Source organism: Rana temporaria, chromosome 8 (genome assembly GCF_905171775.1).
Source record: "Rana temporaria chromosome 8, aRanTem1.1, whole genome shotgun sequence".
Taxonomy (NCBI): domain Eukaryota; kingdom Metazoa; phylum Chordata; class Amphibia; order Anura; family Ranidae; genus Rana; species Rana temporaria.
The window spans coordinates 137,089,726-137,108,136 of NC_053496.1; the positions used below are offsets into that span (position 1 = coordinate 137,089,726).

The window sequence follows — 18,411 nt, forward strand, 5'->3', positions numbered from 1 at the left end:
GCTGTGAATACTTATTATGTACCGTATTTATCGGCGTATATCGCACACTTTTTTGCCCTGAAAATCAGGGCAAAATCGTGGGTGCGCGATATACGCCGATACCCGATTTCCCGCACCGAGTTTTGAATACTGCGCCGACATATACCGAACGCAGTACACTCGGGTATAGTCGGCCAGTCTCGGCTTCTTCCGTGCTCACGTCCTGGACGTACAGGACGTGCAGGACGTGAGCGCGACAGTTGCCGAGCCTGCCCGAGTGTACTGCGCTCGGTATATGCTGGCGCAGTATTCAAAACTCGGCGCGGGAAATGAGCGAGGAGGACGCGAGGACGCCGGACCCGACGAAGAGGACACCCGAAGCCGCAGACGGACGCCGGATTCGCCGATGGACGCCGCGCAAGACACCAAAACTGTAAGTACAAAAAACTATTTTTTTCCACAGGAATGGGGGCAACTTTAGGGGTGCGCGCTATACGCGGGAGCACGCTATACCCCGATAAATACGGTACATGTGATTTGTTTTGTTTTTTATTTTTAATACATTTGCAAAGATTTCAAACAAACTTCTTTCATGTTGTCATGAGGTATTGTTTGCAGAATATCGAGGAAAATAATGCATTTAATCAATTTTGGAATAAGGCTGTAACATAACAAAATGTGGATAAAGTGAAGCGCTGTGAATACTTTCCGGATGCACTGTATGTGCCACTGTGTTATTCTATGACATAAAATCCCAATAAAATATATTTATATTTTTGGTTGTAACATGCCAAGATGTGGAAGGGGTATGAATACCTTTTCAAGGAACTGTATAAGTCAGCCACCACATATAAGGACATCTAAGCTGCAATACTATCATTTGTTTATTTGTTTAGATCCGGGGTCGCCAAACTGCGGCCTGAGGGCCAGATTTGGCCTTTTACTAGCCTCTATCTGGCCCTTGGGGCACTATTCCTCCCACTGATATTAGGCACTATTCTTCCCTCTGACACCATCAAGGGGAACTATTTCTTCCACTGATACCAATGACGGGATACTATTCTTCCTACTAATAGGAGAACTACTACTACTCCTACTGAGCACCAACCTTGAGGCCATATTTATTCACACTGATGCTGGGACTGGGACATTTTCTGCTCCCGCTGGCCACAATCCGGCCCTCCTAAAGTCCCAAGGACAATAAACTGGCCCTTTGCTTGAAAAGTTTGGAGACCCCTGGTTTAGATCCTCATACATTTTTATCATGTTTATTTTACGTACCGCATTTATCGGCATATACCGTGCACTTTTTTCCCCTGAAAATAGGGGGAAAATCACGGGTGCGCGTTATACGCCGATAGCATACCTCGGAGGGGATGGAGGGGGACGAGCGCCCACGGAAATCACAGAGCCGTCATCTCCTCTCGGCTCTCACTCGGCTGTCACGTCACACACGCACAGTCCCGCCTCCGCCACCAGCATTGGACCAGTGTTCTGTCTGTCACAGGAGATGGTCCAATGCCGATGGTGGAGGCGCCACTGTGCGTGTGTGACGTGACAGCCGAGTGAGAGCCGAGTGGAGATGACGGCTCGGTGATTTCCGGCGGGCGCTCGTCCCCCTCCTTCCCCTCTGAGGTAATGGCTGCCTCAGTGGTCAACAGGAATGTGTGTAAGGTGGATGGGGGAGCTCCAGCTTTTACCAGGAAATACCTAAGCGCTACCCAATCAGGAAAGCCTTGCATTTAGGCAAATTGGGAGGACAAAAAGTTCCAGCTCCCTCCCTTCCACCATCGAGTGCTGACAGCTAGAAGCCCTAAGGTACTGTTAGGTAGATTCACGTAGATTGGCCTAACTTTAGGGCGGCCTAGCCTAGCCTTTTTAGGCTACACCGCCGTAAATTAGTTAGGCCAGTAGTGATTCTCAAACCACTTACCTGCTAATCTACGGCGGTGTAGCCTAAAACGAGCGGGCGTAAGGGCGCCTAATTCAAAAGACTTGTAGGGGGGCGTGTAGTATGGAAATGAGGCTTGACCTCAGGTTTTTTGATGTTTTTTGACACTGCGCATGCGCCGGGCGACTACATTTCCCAGTGCGCATTGCGGCTAAGTAGGCCGTACTGGGCCTATTGATTTCGACGCGGACGTAAACGACGTAACTCCCGATTCGTGGACGACTTACGCAAACGACGTAAAAAATTCGAACCTCGCGGCGGGAACGGCGGCCATACTTTAACATTGTTATTCCACCTCATAGGTGGAATAACTTTAGGCCGCCTAAGGCCTTACGGAAACGACGTTAATCGACTGCGGCGGGCTGTAGATAAGCCGGCCTAACTCTTTGTGAATCTACCTATGTGTATCTCCTTGAACATAAGAGCTGCTCTCTGAGTTGCTTGCTGTACATTGCTGCTTATCTTACTTTTAATTGTAACTGCATTTACTAATTGGACTAAAAAAATTTGTTTTTCCAGAAAATTCCCTCTTAAAATTGGGGTGCGCGTTATACGCCGGCGCACGTTATACGCTGATAAATACCGATAAATACGGTAATATGTTCTCGCTACGCTACTTTTCTCCTTTGTTTAGTTCTGCTATGTAACGTATTTAAATAGGAAATTATATAACTTATTCCAGTAAACTATTTCTTGTGATGTTGACCTGCTCCATATACTTCCTTTATCTCACACTATCCTATTTCCTATGCTATTTATGACGCGTCGTAACAGAAAACAAGGCATGTAATAAAAGCAGACGCGGACAATGGTTCTGTACAACTGCTTTCTATTTTAGGTAAAGTAATTATCTTAGAAAGTTTAACTGAGCATAACGAAGTGATTCACTTGTAATTGCTAACATAATTACACCTCATCTCCTGTGATAATCCATTTGTATGTTTTCAAATAATAATCTGGCAAATGCATCTCTTAGAATTTACTTTCCTTACAAAGTAATTTGATTGAAAACAATAGTGATGTTTATTACCCATGTAATGCTGAGGAACAACTCCAGAGAGTCCAGAAATGGAACATTCAGCCCCGGCAAAGTGACAAGCCCCAATGACAAACTGGGGAGGATTAAGGCCCCTTTCACACGTGCGGACCATGGAACGGATTCTGATACATTGGTGTATCTTTTGGCGGGCGTAACGTATCTCAGATACGTTACGCCGCCAGAGAATAGGGCGCAAGTTCCGTATTCAGAAAGAACTTGCGCCCTAAATTACGGCGGCGTAACGTATGTGGTCCGGCGTAAGCCCGCCTAATTCAAATGGGGATGATGTGGGCGTGTTTTATTTAAATGAATGGCGACCCCGCGTATTTTACGTTTTTTTTTACGAACGGCGCGTGAAAGAATCCCAGTGCGCATGCTCGAAATTACGCCGCAAATCGTCATTGCTTTAGACGTGAACGTAACTTACGTACAGCCCTATTCGTGAACGACTTATGCAAACGACGAAAACATTTCAAAACTCGACGCGGGAAAGACGTCCATACTTAACATAGGATACCCCTCATATAGCAGGGGTAACTTTACGCCGGAAAAAGCCGAACGTAAACGACGTAAAAAAATGCGCCGGGCGGACGTACGTTTCTGAATCGGCGTATCTACCTAATTAGCATATTCCTCGCGTAAATATACGGAAGCGCCACCTAGCGGCCAGCGTAAATATGCAGCCTAAGATACGACGGTGTAAGACACTTACGCCGGTCGGATCTTAGGGAAATCTATGCGTAACTGATTCTATGAATCAGTCGCATAGATACGACAACACAACTCAGAGTTACGACGGCGTATCCGGAGATACGCCGTCGTATCCGGAGATACGCCGTCGTATCTCCTTTCTGAATCCGGGCCCGTATGTCCGCTTTTTTATCCATCCGTTTGCGGATGAAAAAGGGACATACATTGGTCCCTATGTGATTGCGGGTGTCGGCGGATGAACATCCGCTGACACCTGTAATCGCCCGCCTCCGGAAAGATCCGATTTTGCAGACGGAAGAAGATCCTATTTTTTCTTCGATCTGCGGATCGGATCAGATAAACACAGACATACGGTCCGTGTTCATCCGATCCCCCCATAGGGGACAGTGGAGAAAAGACAGGGCGGTCCCTGCACAGTGTGCGGGGACCGCCCTGTCATTCGCCGGCTCAGCGGGGATATACGGAGCGATCCCCGCTGAGCTTACGGACATACGGAGGCGGATCATTACTGATCCGCCCCGTGTGAAAGGTGCCTTACTAAAACGTGAGAGTTCAAAATCTGGTGCAGCTGAATATGATTGCCAGTTAGCTTCTAACTTCAGTTTGTTCAATTAAGCTTTAACAATAACCTATGCGTTTTTTTGTGCGGTTTCCGTTTTGCAGAAACAGTCCATTTAACATGGTTTTCCATTGTACACGTTCACATCTATGCGATTTGCAGCCGGTGTGTTTTTGGAAAAGGTCAGGGACTTTTTTTCCCACAGCAGATTGCCTTTTGAGTGTAATTGACTTCAATGGAGTGGCACCAGAAACACAAGTGTTGCCTTTTTGAGGCGTTTTATGTTTTCTTTTTTTTTTATTTCCCCTTTAAAAACACTGAACATCCCTTTAACCACTTCAGCCCTGGAAGAATTTACCCCCTTCCTTACCAGAGCACTTTTTGCGATTCGGCACTGTATCGCTTTAACTGACAATTGCGCGGTCGTGCGACGTGGCTCCCAAACAAAATTGACGTCCTTTTTTTCCCACAAATAGAGCTTTCTATTGGTGGTATTTGATTACCTCTGCGGTTTTTATTTTTTGCGCTATAAACAAAAATAGAGCGACAATTTTGAAAAAAAAATGCAATATTTTTTACTTTTTGCTATAATAAATATCCTCAAAAAATCTATAAAAAAATAATTTCTTTCTCAGTTTAGGACGATACGTATTCTTCTACATATTTTTGGTAAAAAAAATTGCAATAAGCGTTTATTGATTGGTTTGCGCAAAAGTTATAGCGTCTACAAAATAGGGGATAGTTTATTGCATTTTTTTTTTTATTCTTTTACTAGTAATGGCGGCGATCTGCGATTTTTATTGTGACCGTGACATTGTGATGGACATGTCGGACACTTTTACACACACAGATGCTGTTGTGTGTTGGATCTGTGTGTTTACACACACAGATCCACGGTCCTGCCGTGATTGCGGGCAATCGCGAGTGCCCGGCGGGTCCCTAGACGGCCAGGAAGCCCAGGACTTCATATGACATCCACTCAGGATGGGAGATCCCATCTGTGGACATCATATGACTATGGGCAGGTAGGAAAGTGGTTCAATTTGCCGCCCAGTGCATGCACCCGCCGTGTGCCTCGCGAGTGTGCTCGCGGGTCCCCGGAACTCGATTTTCCTGGGTGGTCCGGAATTGCGGCCGGCAAAGGCAGAACAGGGGGATGCCTTTGTAAACAAGGCATTCCCCTATTCTGCCTAGTGACATGTCACTGATGGCTGTTCACCCCGTGATTGGAAATGGTAATCAGTGACGTGTCACTCGTAGCCACGCCCCCTAACAGTAAGAATCACTCCCTACTACTGACTTAACCCCTCCAGCGCCACCTAGTGGTTAACTCCTTCACTGCCATTGTCATTTTTACAGTAATCAGTGCATTTTTATAGCACTGATCTCTGTAAAAATGACAATGGCCCCAAAAATGTGTCAAAAGTGTCTGATGTGTCCGCCATAAAGTCGCAGTCACAATAAAAAAAATGCAGATCGCCGCCACAATAAAAACCGCAGAGGTGATCAAATACCACCAAAATAAAGCTCTATTTGTGGGAAAAAAAGGACGTCAACTTTGTTTGGGAGCCGCGTCGCACGACCGTGCAATTGTCAGTTAAAGCGACGCAGTGCCAGATCGCAAAAAGTGGCCTGGTCTTTGGCCAGCTAAATGGTCCGGGGCTGAAGCAGTTAACATGAGTTCTTCTTTGACAGCTGAATGTAAATAAAAAATTGCCAGCTAAATAAAAATGACAAAAAAACAGCATGCCCCCCCCCCCCACCCCAATGCATACCAGGCCCTTCAGGTTTCAAAATAAATAAAAAAATGGCGTGGGGTCCCTCCCCAAATCCGTACCAGACTCATATCTGAGCATGCAGCTCGGCAGGTCAGGAAAAAGGGAGGGGACAAGCGACCCTCCTCCCCTCCTGAACCATACCAGGCCGCATGTCCTCATAATGCCTCAAAGCACTTTGTCCCCATGTTGAGGGGAACAAGGACCTCTTCCCCACAACCCTGGCTGGTGGGTGAGGGGGTCTGTGGGCAGGGGGCTTACAAACCCCCCAACCGTCTCGGATTCTGCGGGATCCTCCCGGAATTCTAAGTGTATCCCGGGGTCCCGTGAACTAGACTAGATTCCCGGAAAACAGGGCTCCGGGAGCGACATTACGGGTGGCGACATTCCGTGCCTCCATGTTTGTTTCCCCCCCATGTTTGTTGTCCGTGCTTGGCCTCTGATTGGGCGTATTGGCGTCATGTGCGTCGTGGGGCTGCCCTGTCTGCGAACGTCTAGAAGTCCCGCCTCTGCACATGACCGCTATACGCCCAATCACAGTGCGGGAAATACAGACCATGGTGGATGATGGTGGTGCAGGTGGATGGCGCTGGCGGGGATTCGGAACAGAGAACAGAGGCATTTACACAGGTAGGAGAAGAAACCCCCCCCCCCCCCCCGCTCAACAACTCTGATCCCCGCCCCCCGCTCTGATTCCCCCCCCCCCCGGTTAACAACTTTGATATGCCCGGCCCCATCCCTCGCTCAACAACTTTGATCAACCCCCCCCCCCCCACGCTCAACAAGATGTCCCGCATTTGAATTTATTAAATGTTGGCAGGTATGGGCTTATCAGAATATGGAAGCCCCCTTTAAGAAAGGGGGCCACCAGATCCCGCCCCCCCCCCCCCCATGTGAATAGATGTGAACCTAGACTAAAACCTGGAAGCTGTTTGATTTCTATGCAGTGCTGCACCAGATTTTGAACGCTTCAGTTTTAGTAAATCAACTACATTGTATCAAGTAATACTGGAAATTCTGACATTTATGCCTGGCAGTCGGCATAGTAGAGCAGCCTCAGCCTACCTCGGTCCAGATGACATAAACAACGCATTCGACCTGTCCATGGAGCTTAGTCATGGCCTTCATGGCCCCACTGGGCCCAAAGCACCCACCCTCCATGCTAAGGGCATGTGGCCTGGTATGGTCCAGGAAGATGGGGGGGGGGGGGGGCTGGTATATAATTGGACGAACCCTATGCCGTTTTTCCTTTTTTTTTTCTCTTTTTTTTTGGCAAGAGGTTTCTCCTCAAGATTCATACCAGACTCAAAAGATCTGGTATTTGTCGGGCTCAAAGTCGGATTCCGTTCTTTGAAGTCGGATGGAAGTCGCAGGGCAAAGTCAGATCCACAGTTGCTCAGTGCTAATCAACTACTATATATTGTAATAGTTAAAGTGGCATTAACTCCACAAGAACCATTTCTTATATTGCAATAGAAAATATTAAACAAATTGCGCTAAAACAACTAATAATGTGATACCAAATACATATAATCAGGTGCAATCAATCAAACCAATTGATGCTAATGATGCATCCACAAGGGCGGATTCAAATAGGCTATGTGAATATCATAGCATAAACAATAAGTGTAAATAAACAATATCCCTAACATATAAGAGTGAATAAATATTTGACTTCAGTCCACATAGGAGCAAAATCACATAGAACTGCTCTCCACAATTGTGTCCCTGAGCATGTAGGGATGGTGCCACCAATGGGTTAAAAAGTCAGTATTCCACAGCAGAAAGCTTCAGAGTCTGAATGATCAGAAAACATACAGCCTTGGATAGTAAGCAATAGGACAGCTCCACCTCCGCTCCACATAGATCACGACAAATTGTGAAAGAATGGGGGAGAGAAAAACATACAATAGCGTAATACTGCAACCACCAAGTGAAACAACAATGCACTAGCTGCGCTCTGATGCACTCACGATTTCCCCTCTTTGCATTAGCCGCTCAGTAACAGTACAGTGAGATCCTCACTCGGGAACTCTGAAAGGTCTCGTCACGGCAGGCTCCTCCCCCACGCGTTGCGTCACTTGCCACGTGACTTATTCATAATCTTATATTGCAGCTTACCATTTCTTAGATGTGATGGCTGCATTCACTCTTTTTTGCCTTTTTTTTCTACTATTTTCATCTGTCTGTTTTTCAAAAAATCCAGTTCTCCAGCATAGTGTATTAGCCTCTTGACCACCGCCCCATGTCAAAAAGACATGGGGCGGCTGCCACAACCGAGATATTCATCTTTTCAGGGGGCGGTGGTGTACACGATAACGGCGGTCTCCGCGGCGGATTCGCCGCGAGATCGCCGTTATCGGTGGCGGGAGAGGGCCCCCCCCCCTCCCGCCGCTCTCCCGCGCCCTCCGCCGCTTACCGGAGCCGTCGGTAGCGGCGGAGGGGATCGGATGTGTCCGGCAGCTGAGCGGGGACGGGACTGAAGGAGAAATCTCCTTCACCCGTCCTCATAGCTCTGCTGGGCGGAAGTGACGTCAAAACGTCAGTCCCGCTCAGCTTCTTAAAGAAACATTTTTTTTTTTTTTTTTTTTTTTTTTGCATTTAAGTCTAATTATGAGATCTGAGGTCTTTTTGACCCCAGATCTCATATTTAAGAGGACCTGTCATGCTTTTTTCTATTACAAGGGATGTTTACATTCCTTGTAATAGGAATAAAAGTGATCAATTTTTTTTTTTTTTTTTTTTTTCAGTGTAAAAAATTATAAAACTAAATAAAAAGAAATAAGAAAACCCAAAAAAAATTTTTTAAAGCGCCCCGTCCCGACGAGCTCGCGCGCAGAAGCAAACGCATACGCGAGTAGCGCCCGCATATGAAAACGGTATTCAAACCACACAAGTGAGGTATCGCCGCGATCGTTAGAGTGAGAGCAATAATTCTAGCCCTAGACCTACTCTGCAACTCAAAAAATGCAACCTGTAGAATTTTTTAAACGTCGCCTATCGAGATTTTTAAGGGTAAAAGTTTGACGCCATGCCACGAGCGGGCGCAATTTTTAGGCGTGACATGTTGGGTATCATTTTACTCGGCGTAACATTATCTTTCACAATATATAAAAAAATTGGGCAAAATGTATTGTTGTCTTATTTTTTAATTCAAAAAAGTGATTTTTATCCAAAAAAAGTGCGCTTGTAAGACCGCTGCGCAAATACGGTGTGACAAAAAGTATTGCAATGACTGCCATTTTATTCCCTAGGATGTCTGCTAAAAAAAATATATAATGTTTGGGGGTTCTGATTAATTTTCTAGCAAAAAAATTGTGATTTTCACATGAAGGAGGGAAGTGCCAGAATTCACCTGGTGGGCAAGTGGTTAGTTACAGAGATGAGACAGACTATTTAACAGTAGCAGGGGTTTTTACAACGATCAGCTTTTATTCATGGAAAACCTTCATCTCAAAAAGAAAAAAAAATATTGCTGTAACTGATTATAAAGTATTAGCTGGTGTTTGGCTTCAATTTTTAGTGCATTTAACTCTGCTAATACATCTAACACCCCCTCCCCCCAGACTGACAATGCTTCTGTCCAATGGTGCCCACTGTGCTCCTTCATCCAGAGTTGTGTCTCAGTAATACAGGAGGTGTGTTACTTGCCAGATCACCAGGTGAAAACAGAAAAAAGTCTATGAAAAAAAAACAAATGCAGCCACCACATCTAATTATTGATAAGCTGTAATATATAATATTTTTGGGTTTTAAGCTCTAGGTCAGGGATATGCAATTAGTGGACCTCCAGCTGTTGCAGAACTACAAGTCCCATGAGGCATAGCAAGACACTGACAGCCACACCCAGAGGCAGAGGCATGATGGGACTTGTAGTTTTGCAACAGCTGAAGGTCCGCTAGTTGCATATCCCTGCTCTACAATATTTATTTCCATTTATAACAGTAAACACGACTATCACATTACCGATTTAAAGTTGCCCAGTTGCAAAGTTTCTGTTGGGTCGAGTTTGCTGGAATGTAGTTGTGTATTTCCACAATCTTGGGAAAAAAATGTTTTGTAACTTCTGCAACCAAAACTGTAAAAAAAAAAAAAAAAAAAAAACATTTTCAATAGAATATAAGAATTAAATATCCTCAAACTACAATAGCTGCTGACAGGATAGTAAAAAGATCATGAGCACATATGCCCAGACTCTGGACATTAAGGGGCAGATCCACGTACCTTTGCGCAAGAATCCGCCGGGCGCAGCGTATCAAAGATACACTACGCCGCCGTAAGTTATTATTTTTTTTGAATCCTCAAAGAATTTGCGCCGTAAGTTACGGCGGCGTAGTGTATCTTTGGCGGCGTAATGGCGTGCCATTCAAATCTCTGTGATGGGGGCTTGTTTTATGTAAATACGTCGTGACCCGACGTAAACAACGTTTTTTTTTAACTGGGCATGCGCCGTCCGTGGGGGTATACCAGTGCGCATGCTCGAAATTAACCCGGAACAAGCCAATGCTCACGACGGTGACGTCATTCTACGCAAATCCGTATTCGCGAACGACTTATGCAAATGACGTAAAAAAATCTAAATTGTACGCGGGAACGACGGCCATACTTAACATTGAGTACTCCACCATATAGCAGCTTTAACTATACGCCGGAAAAAGCCGAACGCAAACGACGTAAAAAAATGCGCCGGGCGTACGTTCGTGGATCGCCGTAACTAGCTAATTTGCATACTTGACGTGGAATTCGACGGAAACGCCACCTAGCGGCCGCCGAAAAATTGCATCTTAGATCCGACGGCGTACTAAGACGTACGCCTGTCGGATCCATCCGAGATGCCGTCGTATCTTGTTTTGTAGATACAAAACAAAGATACGACGCGCAAAATTTTAAATTACGTGACGTATCAAGAGATACGCCGGTGTAATTCTTTTGTGGATCTACCCCTAAATGATTAGCAGTAAGTTCACACATGTGCAGTGCGAATTTCCGCACCATCTTCACTGCGCATTTTTCCGAAGTAGCTGTTCAGCGGTTCAGCTGCGATTTAGATTCGGCTCTGATGCGAATTGTAGGAGTGGGCGTCCACCGGTATCCTTAACCACTTCAGCCCCGGAGGATTTGGCTGCCAAATGACCAGGGCACTTTTTGCGATTCGGCACTGCGTCGCACTGCAACTGAATTGCGCGGTCGTTCGATACCGGGCACTTTCCCCCCTTCCTGCCCACACCAATTTTCAGCTTTCACCGCTATCACATTTTGAATGACAATTGCCCGGTCATGCGACGCTGTACCCAAACAAAATGTTATTCATTTTTCCCCACAAATATAGCTTTCTTTTGGTGGTATTTGAACACCATTTGGTTTTTTTTTTTGCGCTACAAATAAAAAAGGACTGAAGACTTTGAAAAAAAATAAGGTCTTCTTCCTTTCTGTTACAAAACTTTGTAAATAAGTAAATTTCTCCTTCACTGACGGGCACTGATGAGGCAGTACTGATTGGCACTGATGAGGTGGCACTGATGATGAGGCACTTATATACAGCACTGATAAGCAGCACAGATAGGCACTGATAGGGGGCACTAGAGGGCACTGATAGGTACTGAGGGTGGGACTGATAAATGGCACTGTTAGGCAGCACTGATCAGGAGGCACTGGCAGGCATCACTGATGGGCACAGAGTGCCATCCCTAATGGACACTGATTGGCATCCCTGGTGGGCTCTAGTGGGCTTACCTGGTGGTTCTCGATGGGTCTGCACTGATAATCAATGCGCTGATTACCTGTGCGTTCCAGGGACGTGCGCAGGAAAGAACATTTCTGTGCACTTTCCTGAAAACATGCATAGCGCTTGCAGGGCCATCTTTTCTTAACCACTTAAGGACAGAAGGTGTTTTTCAGATTCGGCGTTTACAAGACTAAAACAGTTTTTTTTGCTAGAAAATTACTTAAAACCCCCAAAAATTATATATATTTTTTTCTAACACCCTATAAAATGGCGGTCATTGCAATACTTTTTGTCACACCGTATTTGGGCAGCGGTCTTACAAGCGCACTTTTTTGGGAAAAAAATCACTTTTTTTAATTAAAAAATAAGACAACAATAAATTTGGCCCAATTTTTTTATATACTGTATTGTGAAAGATAATGTTACGCCGAGTAAAATGATAGCCAACATGTCACGCTTAAAAATTGCGCCCGCTCGTGGCATGGCGTCAAACTTTTACCTATAAAAATCTCGATAGGCGACGTTTAAAAAAATCTATAGATTGCATTTTTTGAGCTACAGAGTAGGTCTAGGGCTAGAATTATTGCTCTCGCTCTAACGATCGCGGCGATACCTCACTTGTGTGATTTGAACACTGTTTTCATATGCGGGCGCTACTCACGTATGCGTTCGCTTCTGCGCGCGAGCTCGTCGGGACGGGGCGCTTTAAAATAATTTTTTTTTGTTTTCTTATTTCTTTTTATTGATTTTATAATTTTTTACACTGAAATAATAAAAAAAAAAAAATGTATCACTTTTATTCCTATTACAAGGAATGTAAACATCCCTTGTAATAGAAAAAAGCATGACAGGTCCTCTTAAATATGAGATCTGGGGTCAAAAAGACGTCACATCTCATATTTAGGCTTAAATGCAATAAATGCAAAAAATTGTCATTTAAAAAAATGACAACAAAAAAATTGTCTCTTTAAGACGCATGGGCGGGACTGACGTTTTGACGTCACTTCTGCCCAGCAAAGCTATGAGGACGGGTGGGGGCCATCTTGCCCTCACTCGAGTCCTCACACACTAGGCAGAAGCATCCGATCTTCTCCTCCGCTACCGACGGCTCCGGTAAGGGGCGGAGGGCGCGGAGGAGCGGCGGGAGGGGGGCCCTCTCCCGCCACCGATAACGGCGATCTTGCGGCGAATCCGCCGCGGAGACCGCCGTTATCGTTTACACGGCCGCCCACTGAAAAGATGGATGACAGTGGGCTTTCGGGAAGTGGTTAATGACTCCCCCAAGCGTGCCTAGCAGACATGCGTTTTGTTGTGCACCGAAACACACATTACAAAAACGCACTATGCTCAATACCCAAAAAAGGTGCAGGGGCTACTTTGGCACGCTTGTCGAAGTGAATGGGCTGCCCTATGCGGACGTGTGACAAATGTGGGAAAAAAGTGCTGCACAAAAAAATGCTCATAAGAGTGTGGCGCAGGTGTGGGTGGGGCCAGAATGTGACACGTTTGTAGCCATTTTCTTATTGTATGTTGTGTCATTGTTCAGTATTTGTTAGCACTGTGGTATACTATTACTATTAGTATATCTATTTTTGTTTATTATTATACTATACATATATATCTGCTTCCAGACTGCTCGCCCGCAATGTACTGCGAACGGGTGCCCGTGCCCATGCAAGCACATCAATGTACTGGTACGTCACTTCCAGGTATAGGGCACGTCCCACTGACACCCGCTGTGATTGTACTGAGCTGAAGTCTGTCAGCAGGTCCCAGCCAATGATTCACAGCTGGGACCTGCTGATCGGCTGTGTCCAATCACAACCCAGAGCTGTGTGTTGGCAATCAACACAGGGCTCTGTATGAAAGAACGATCTCTCTGTTTCTCATCCCTGCAAAGCAGACATAAGAAACAAGGACACCTATTAGTAAAAGCAGCACACTTTACACACATTACACATTGTTAGGCACACATTTAACCCCGCACACACCGTCCCCCCCCCCACCTGTCATACTGCTCCCTACCTGTCACACTGCCCACCCACCTGTCACATTACCACCCACCTGACACAATGCCCCCCCACCTGTCAGACTGCTCACCCACCTGTCACAATGCCCACCCACCTGTCACAATTCCCCCCCACCTGTCACACTACCCCCCACACCTGTCACACTGCCCCCCACCTGTTGCATCACCCCCCCACCTGTCACACTACCCCCTCACCTGTCACACTGCCCCCCACCTGGCACATTGCCTCCCGCACCTGGCACACTGCCCCCGACATGTCAGACTGCCCACCATCTTGTCACACTGCCCCCCTCCCCTATCTGTCACACTGCCCCCTCTTATCACACTGCCCCCCTACCTGCCACACAGCCCCTCTGTTATCACACTGCCCTTGTCAATCTGTCCCCTGTCACACTGTCCTGTGTCACACTGCCCCCTGATCACAATACCCCTGTTATACTGCGCCACTCCTGTAACACTGCCCCTCCATCATTCTGCCCCCTCGTCACACTGCCCTCTCCTGTTATTTTTCCCCCTCTCCTGTCATACTACCCCCATCATACTGCCTCCTTCTTTTTACACTGCCCCCCTCCTTTCACACATCCCAGGTACCCTTCTCCTGTCACACTACCCCCACCCACCTGTCACACTGCCCCTTTGTCACACTTCCCCCTCCTGTCACAATACCCCCCCCCCCCATCATACTACATGTCAGGGGCCCTTCATGGTTTCTTGCACCAGGGGGCCCTGAAGGTTCTAGTTATGCCTCTGGGCTGAATGGAGCGTCCAATCAGGTCTCCCTGAAAAACTGACAGGAGCACCTGATTGGAAAGCCTGTGTGCAAGGGGCCTTTTCCACTTCCAGCCCAAAGACATCATATGACATCTTTGACTTTAAGTGGGGATATCTGAATTATGCCTGCAGCTACAAGCATTATTCAGATATCATCTTGTACAGCCGGTGATTCTGTGCACAGTAAGAACAATCATAGCGGCAGTTCAGCCATTTGATCGTTCTTACAGGTGGCGGGAGGGGTCATCCCCCCGCCCGCCGCCCTCTGGTGCTTCTCTGGGCTCTCCCAATGCGATTGGTGAACAATGATCATAGAGATTTCTTTATGATCTTTTGGAGGCCCAGCGCAAAGTTATGACATCACCCCCGGCCAGAAAAAGTAAACAAAGCCGAGAACGCGGCTGGAAAGAAAAAGATCGGTCATTTTTTTTTTTATCTCAATCTTTCCAGCCTGGAGGAGAGATGTGGGGTCTTATAGACCCTACATCTCTCCATAAAGAGGACCTGTCACGCACCATTCTTATTACATGGGATGTTTGCATTCCTTGTCATAGGAATAAAAGTAATAAAAAAAATTAAAATGAAAGTAAAATAAACAATAATAATAAAAAAAATCGCCCCCATCCCCGTGTGCTCGCACACAGAAGCGAACGCACACGTAAGTCGCGCCCGCAAATGTAAACCGCGTTCAAATCACACATGTGAGGTATCACTGTGTACGTTAGAGCGAGAGCAACAACTCTAGCACCAGACCTCTTCTGTAAGGCTGCATTCACACCTAGGCGACAAAACGCCTGAAGCGCGACGCTACAATACGCTGGAGGGGAGAAATAACATGATTCTCTATGGAGATGGTTCATATCTCCACGCCGAACGCCGAACGCCTGAAGCTCAAACAAGTCCCGGACCCTTTTTTGTCGCAGCATATCGTGGTAAAAAACGCCGCAAATCGCCTACGCCTAGGTGTGAATGCAACCTAACTCTAAACTGGTAACCTGTAAAAAAAAAAAAAAAAAAAAAGCGCCGCCTATGGAGATTTTTAAGTACCAACGTTTGGCGCCATTCCAGAAGTGAGCGCAATTTTAAAGCGTGACATGTTAGGTATCTATTTACTCGGTCTAACATCATCTTTCACATTAAATAAAGACATTGGGATAACTTTACTGTTTTGTTATTTATTAATTCATGAAACAATTTTTTTTTTTTAAAACACATTTGAAAAACGGCTGCGCAAATTCCGTGTGACTTTTAAAGTTGCAACAGCCACCATTTTATTCCCTAGGGTGTCTGCTAAAATTGTATATAATGTTTGGGGGTTCTGAGTAATTTTCTAGCATGGTATGGAAGTGGTTTAAGTTAAGTTGCAGACAGTGCTGGTCTGGTCATGAAGGGGTAAAATCTCCCGGATATATACTGTATATATATACACTGAACAGAGCCCTGCTATTGGCCAAACATTGAAAGTCAATAACTATAAATGAAATGAATATGACATGTGGGAAGTCCATGATTTGTCTTCCTGTCTTATGACGTCACTTCATCCTCCATGTGATCTCTATACGATGTATGGATGGAACCCCCTCCCCTCCCCCTCCACCTACCTCCATCACTGAAGTCCCGGGTGATGTTCTTCTTGGGGCGGCTCAGAGGGATCTGGTCTATCCAGGCATACAGCTCCTGCAGCTGATCTCCGCCGATCTTCTCGTTCATCGTTCTGAACACACAACTTCCTCCGATCGGTCACTGGCTCCGGGCTTTGTGTGTATGTTCCCATGGAGACCGGAGACAGTTGCTAGGCAACATGACGCTCATGTCTATAATGTACGGGAAGCGGAGAGGGACAAACTAAGGAGAACCGCGATCAGTGAGTGAGTGAGTGAGGACAGCCTGGCTCTATTGTATTCTCACAGAGGAGGAGGCTGTGTCTCCGCATAATACCAAGACACTTCTCTTATGTCTGTTGCCTCATCACTGCTTAAGTTACAAATTAGTAAAACTAACAATACAACCTTTTTTTTTATTTTGGATGCAGTAGGGAAAAGTTATACCCCTGTCATACTTATTTTTTATTTATTTTTTGTCCCATAACCACAACAGAAAGTGAAGGAACTAGTAGTTTCCATAACTAGCGACCCCGTTGGGAGATTTCTCCTCTATTCCTGTTCTGGTGACAACGCCATTCAGCCATCTCTTGCGTGAAGACAGTCCCAAGGCTGCATTCACACCTCGGCGTATATACGCCTGAAGCGCGACGCTCGTGCCGCTGGAGGGGCGAATTTCCATTGCTGTCTATGAGATGGTTCACATCTCACGCCGAACGCCGAAACGCCGTACGCCTGCCGCCTGAAAACAAGTCCCGGACCCTTTTTTTCAGGCGGCTTTCGACGTTCGGCATAGACAGCAATGGAAATCATTTATGAAAAAAAAAAAAAAAAACGCCGCGTACGCGGCGTTACAGTGTGAATGCAGCCTTAAAGCGGAACTTTACCCAGAACAACTTGATAAAAATTAATGTTCTTTAGCATGGAATATACAGTATCTCACAAAAGTGAGTACACCCCTCACATTTTTGTAAATATTGTATTCTATCTTTTCATGTGACAACACAGAGAAATGACACTTTGCTACAATGTAAAGTAGTGAGTGTACAGCTTGTATAACAGTGTAAATTTTCTGTCCCCTCAAAACACAGCCATTAATGTCTAAACCGCTGGCAACAAAAGTGAGTACACCCCTAAGACCCCACACACTATTCGATTTTCTGCAGATTTCTATCTTCAGATTTACCAAAACCATGTAGTGCAAGGGCCTGCCTGATTGCATACAAATTAAAACTCTTAGGGCTACTTTTAGCGCCGCTTTACCATCATTTTTCCCCTCGCTATTTGGCCGAAAAAGGGTTAAAATCGCCGGCTGCAGCAACGCTTTGCTGGCGGCTCAGCGGCGCTGCCCATTGATTTTAATGGGCAGGGGCGCTTTATCAGCAGTGTATACACTGCTCCTATAGCTCCTCAAAGATGCAGCTAGCAGGACCTTTTTTACCGTCCTGCCAGCGCACCACCCTCGGGCTTTCACACTGGAGTGAAAGGAGAGGCTCTTTCAGGGCGCTTTGCAGGCGCTGTTTTTAGCGCCAAAGTGCCTCAGTGTGAAAGTAGCCTTAAAGTGGATGTAATTTATTTTTTTGATGTCACAATGTAGAGAATAAGATTTCCTATCATCTGTGCCCAGTCTTGCCACAAAGAGTTAATCCAGATCTGAGCAATCCTCTTTTATTGTTCAGCCTTCCAGATAAAAACCTGTCTAAATAAAAGTATTATGACCCCATATTATGATAAACATCCAGGAATGTGCATGTGTCCAAGCTAGTGCACGAGATATGTAAAAACCCTGTCACTCGAAGCAAGGGGAAGGAAAGGACTTTTTATTTAAACAGGTTATTTGGAAGTCTGTTAATTTTCACTGAACAATAAAAGAGGATTGCTCAGAGCTGGATTAACTCTGTGTGGCAAGACTGGGCACTGATGATAGGAAATATTATACTCTACATTGTGACATAAAAAAAATTGGGTTTACATCCACTTTAAGGCTTTGACCTCATATTATATGGTTTTGGTAAATCTGAAGACAAAAATCTGCTGAAAATCTAATAGCATATATGGGGCCTAAGTGAAAATGTCCAAATTGGGCTCAAAGTGTCAATATTTGGTCATTTTCACAGTAATCAGTGCATTTTTATAGCACTTTTTGCTGTGAAAATGACAATGGTCCCAAAAATGTGTCAAAATTGTCCAATGTGTCCGTCATAATGTCGCAGTCACGAAAAAAACGCTGATCGCCGCCATTAGTAGTAAAAAAAAAATATTAATAAAAAT

The 18,411-nt window shown here is 45.6% G+C and overlaps 1 protein-coding gene across 1 annotated transcript in view; it reads right to left on the reverse strand.

The window, feature by feature from the left end:
• The window catches only part of LOC120909097 (sperm flagellar protein 1-like), an 84,539-nt gene extending 68,204 nt beyond the window's left edge, over positions 1–16,335 (reverse strand). Inside the window, exons 1-2 of the mRNA XM_040320749.1 lie at positions 16,141–16,335; positions 9,981–10,092 (exon numbers count right to left, since the gene is read on the reverse strand). Coding sequence (XP_040176683.1) covers positions 9,981–10,092; positions 16,141–16,249 — 221 coding nt within the window. The 5' untranslated portion in view covers positions 16,250–16,335. The remainder of the gene's footprint in view (positions 1–9,980; positions 10,093–16,140) is intronic.
• Positions 16,336–18,411: the final 2,076 nt, after the last annotated feature.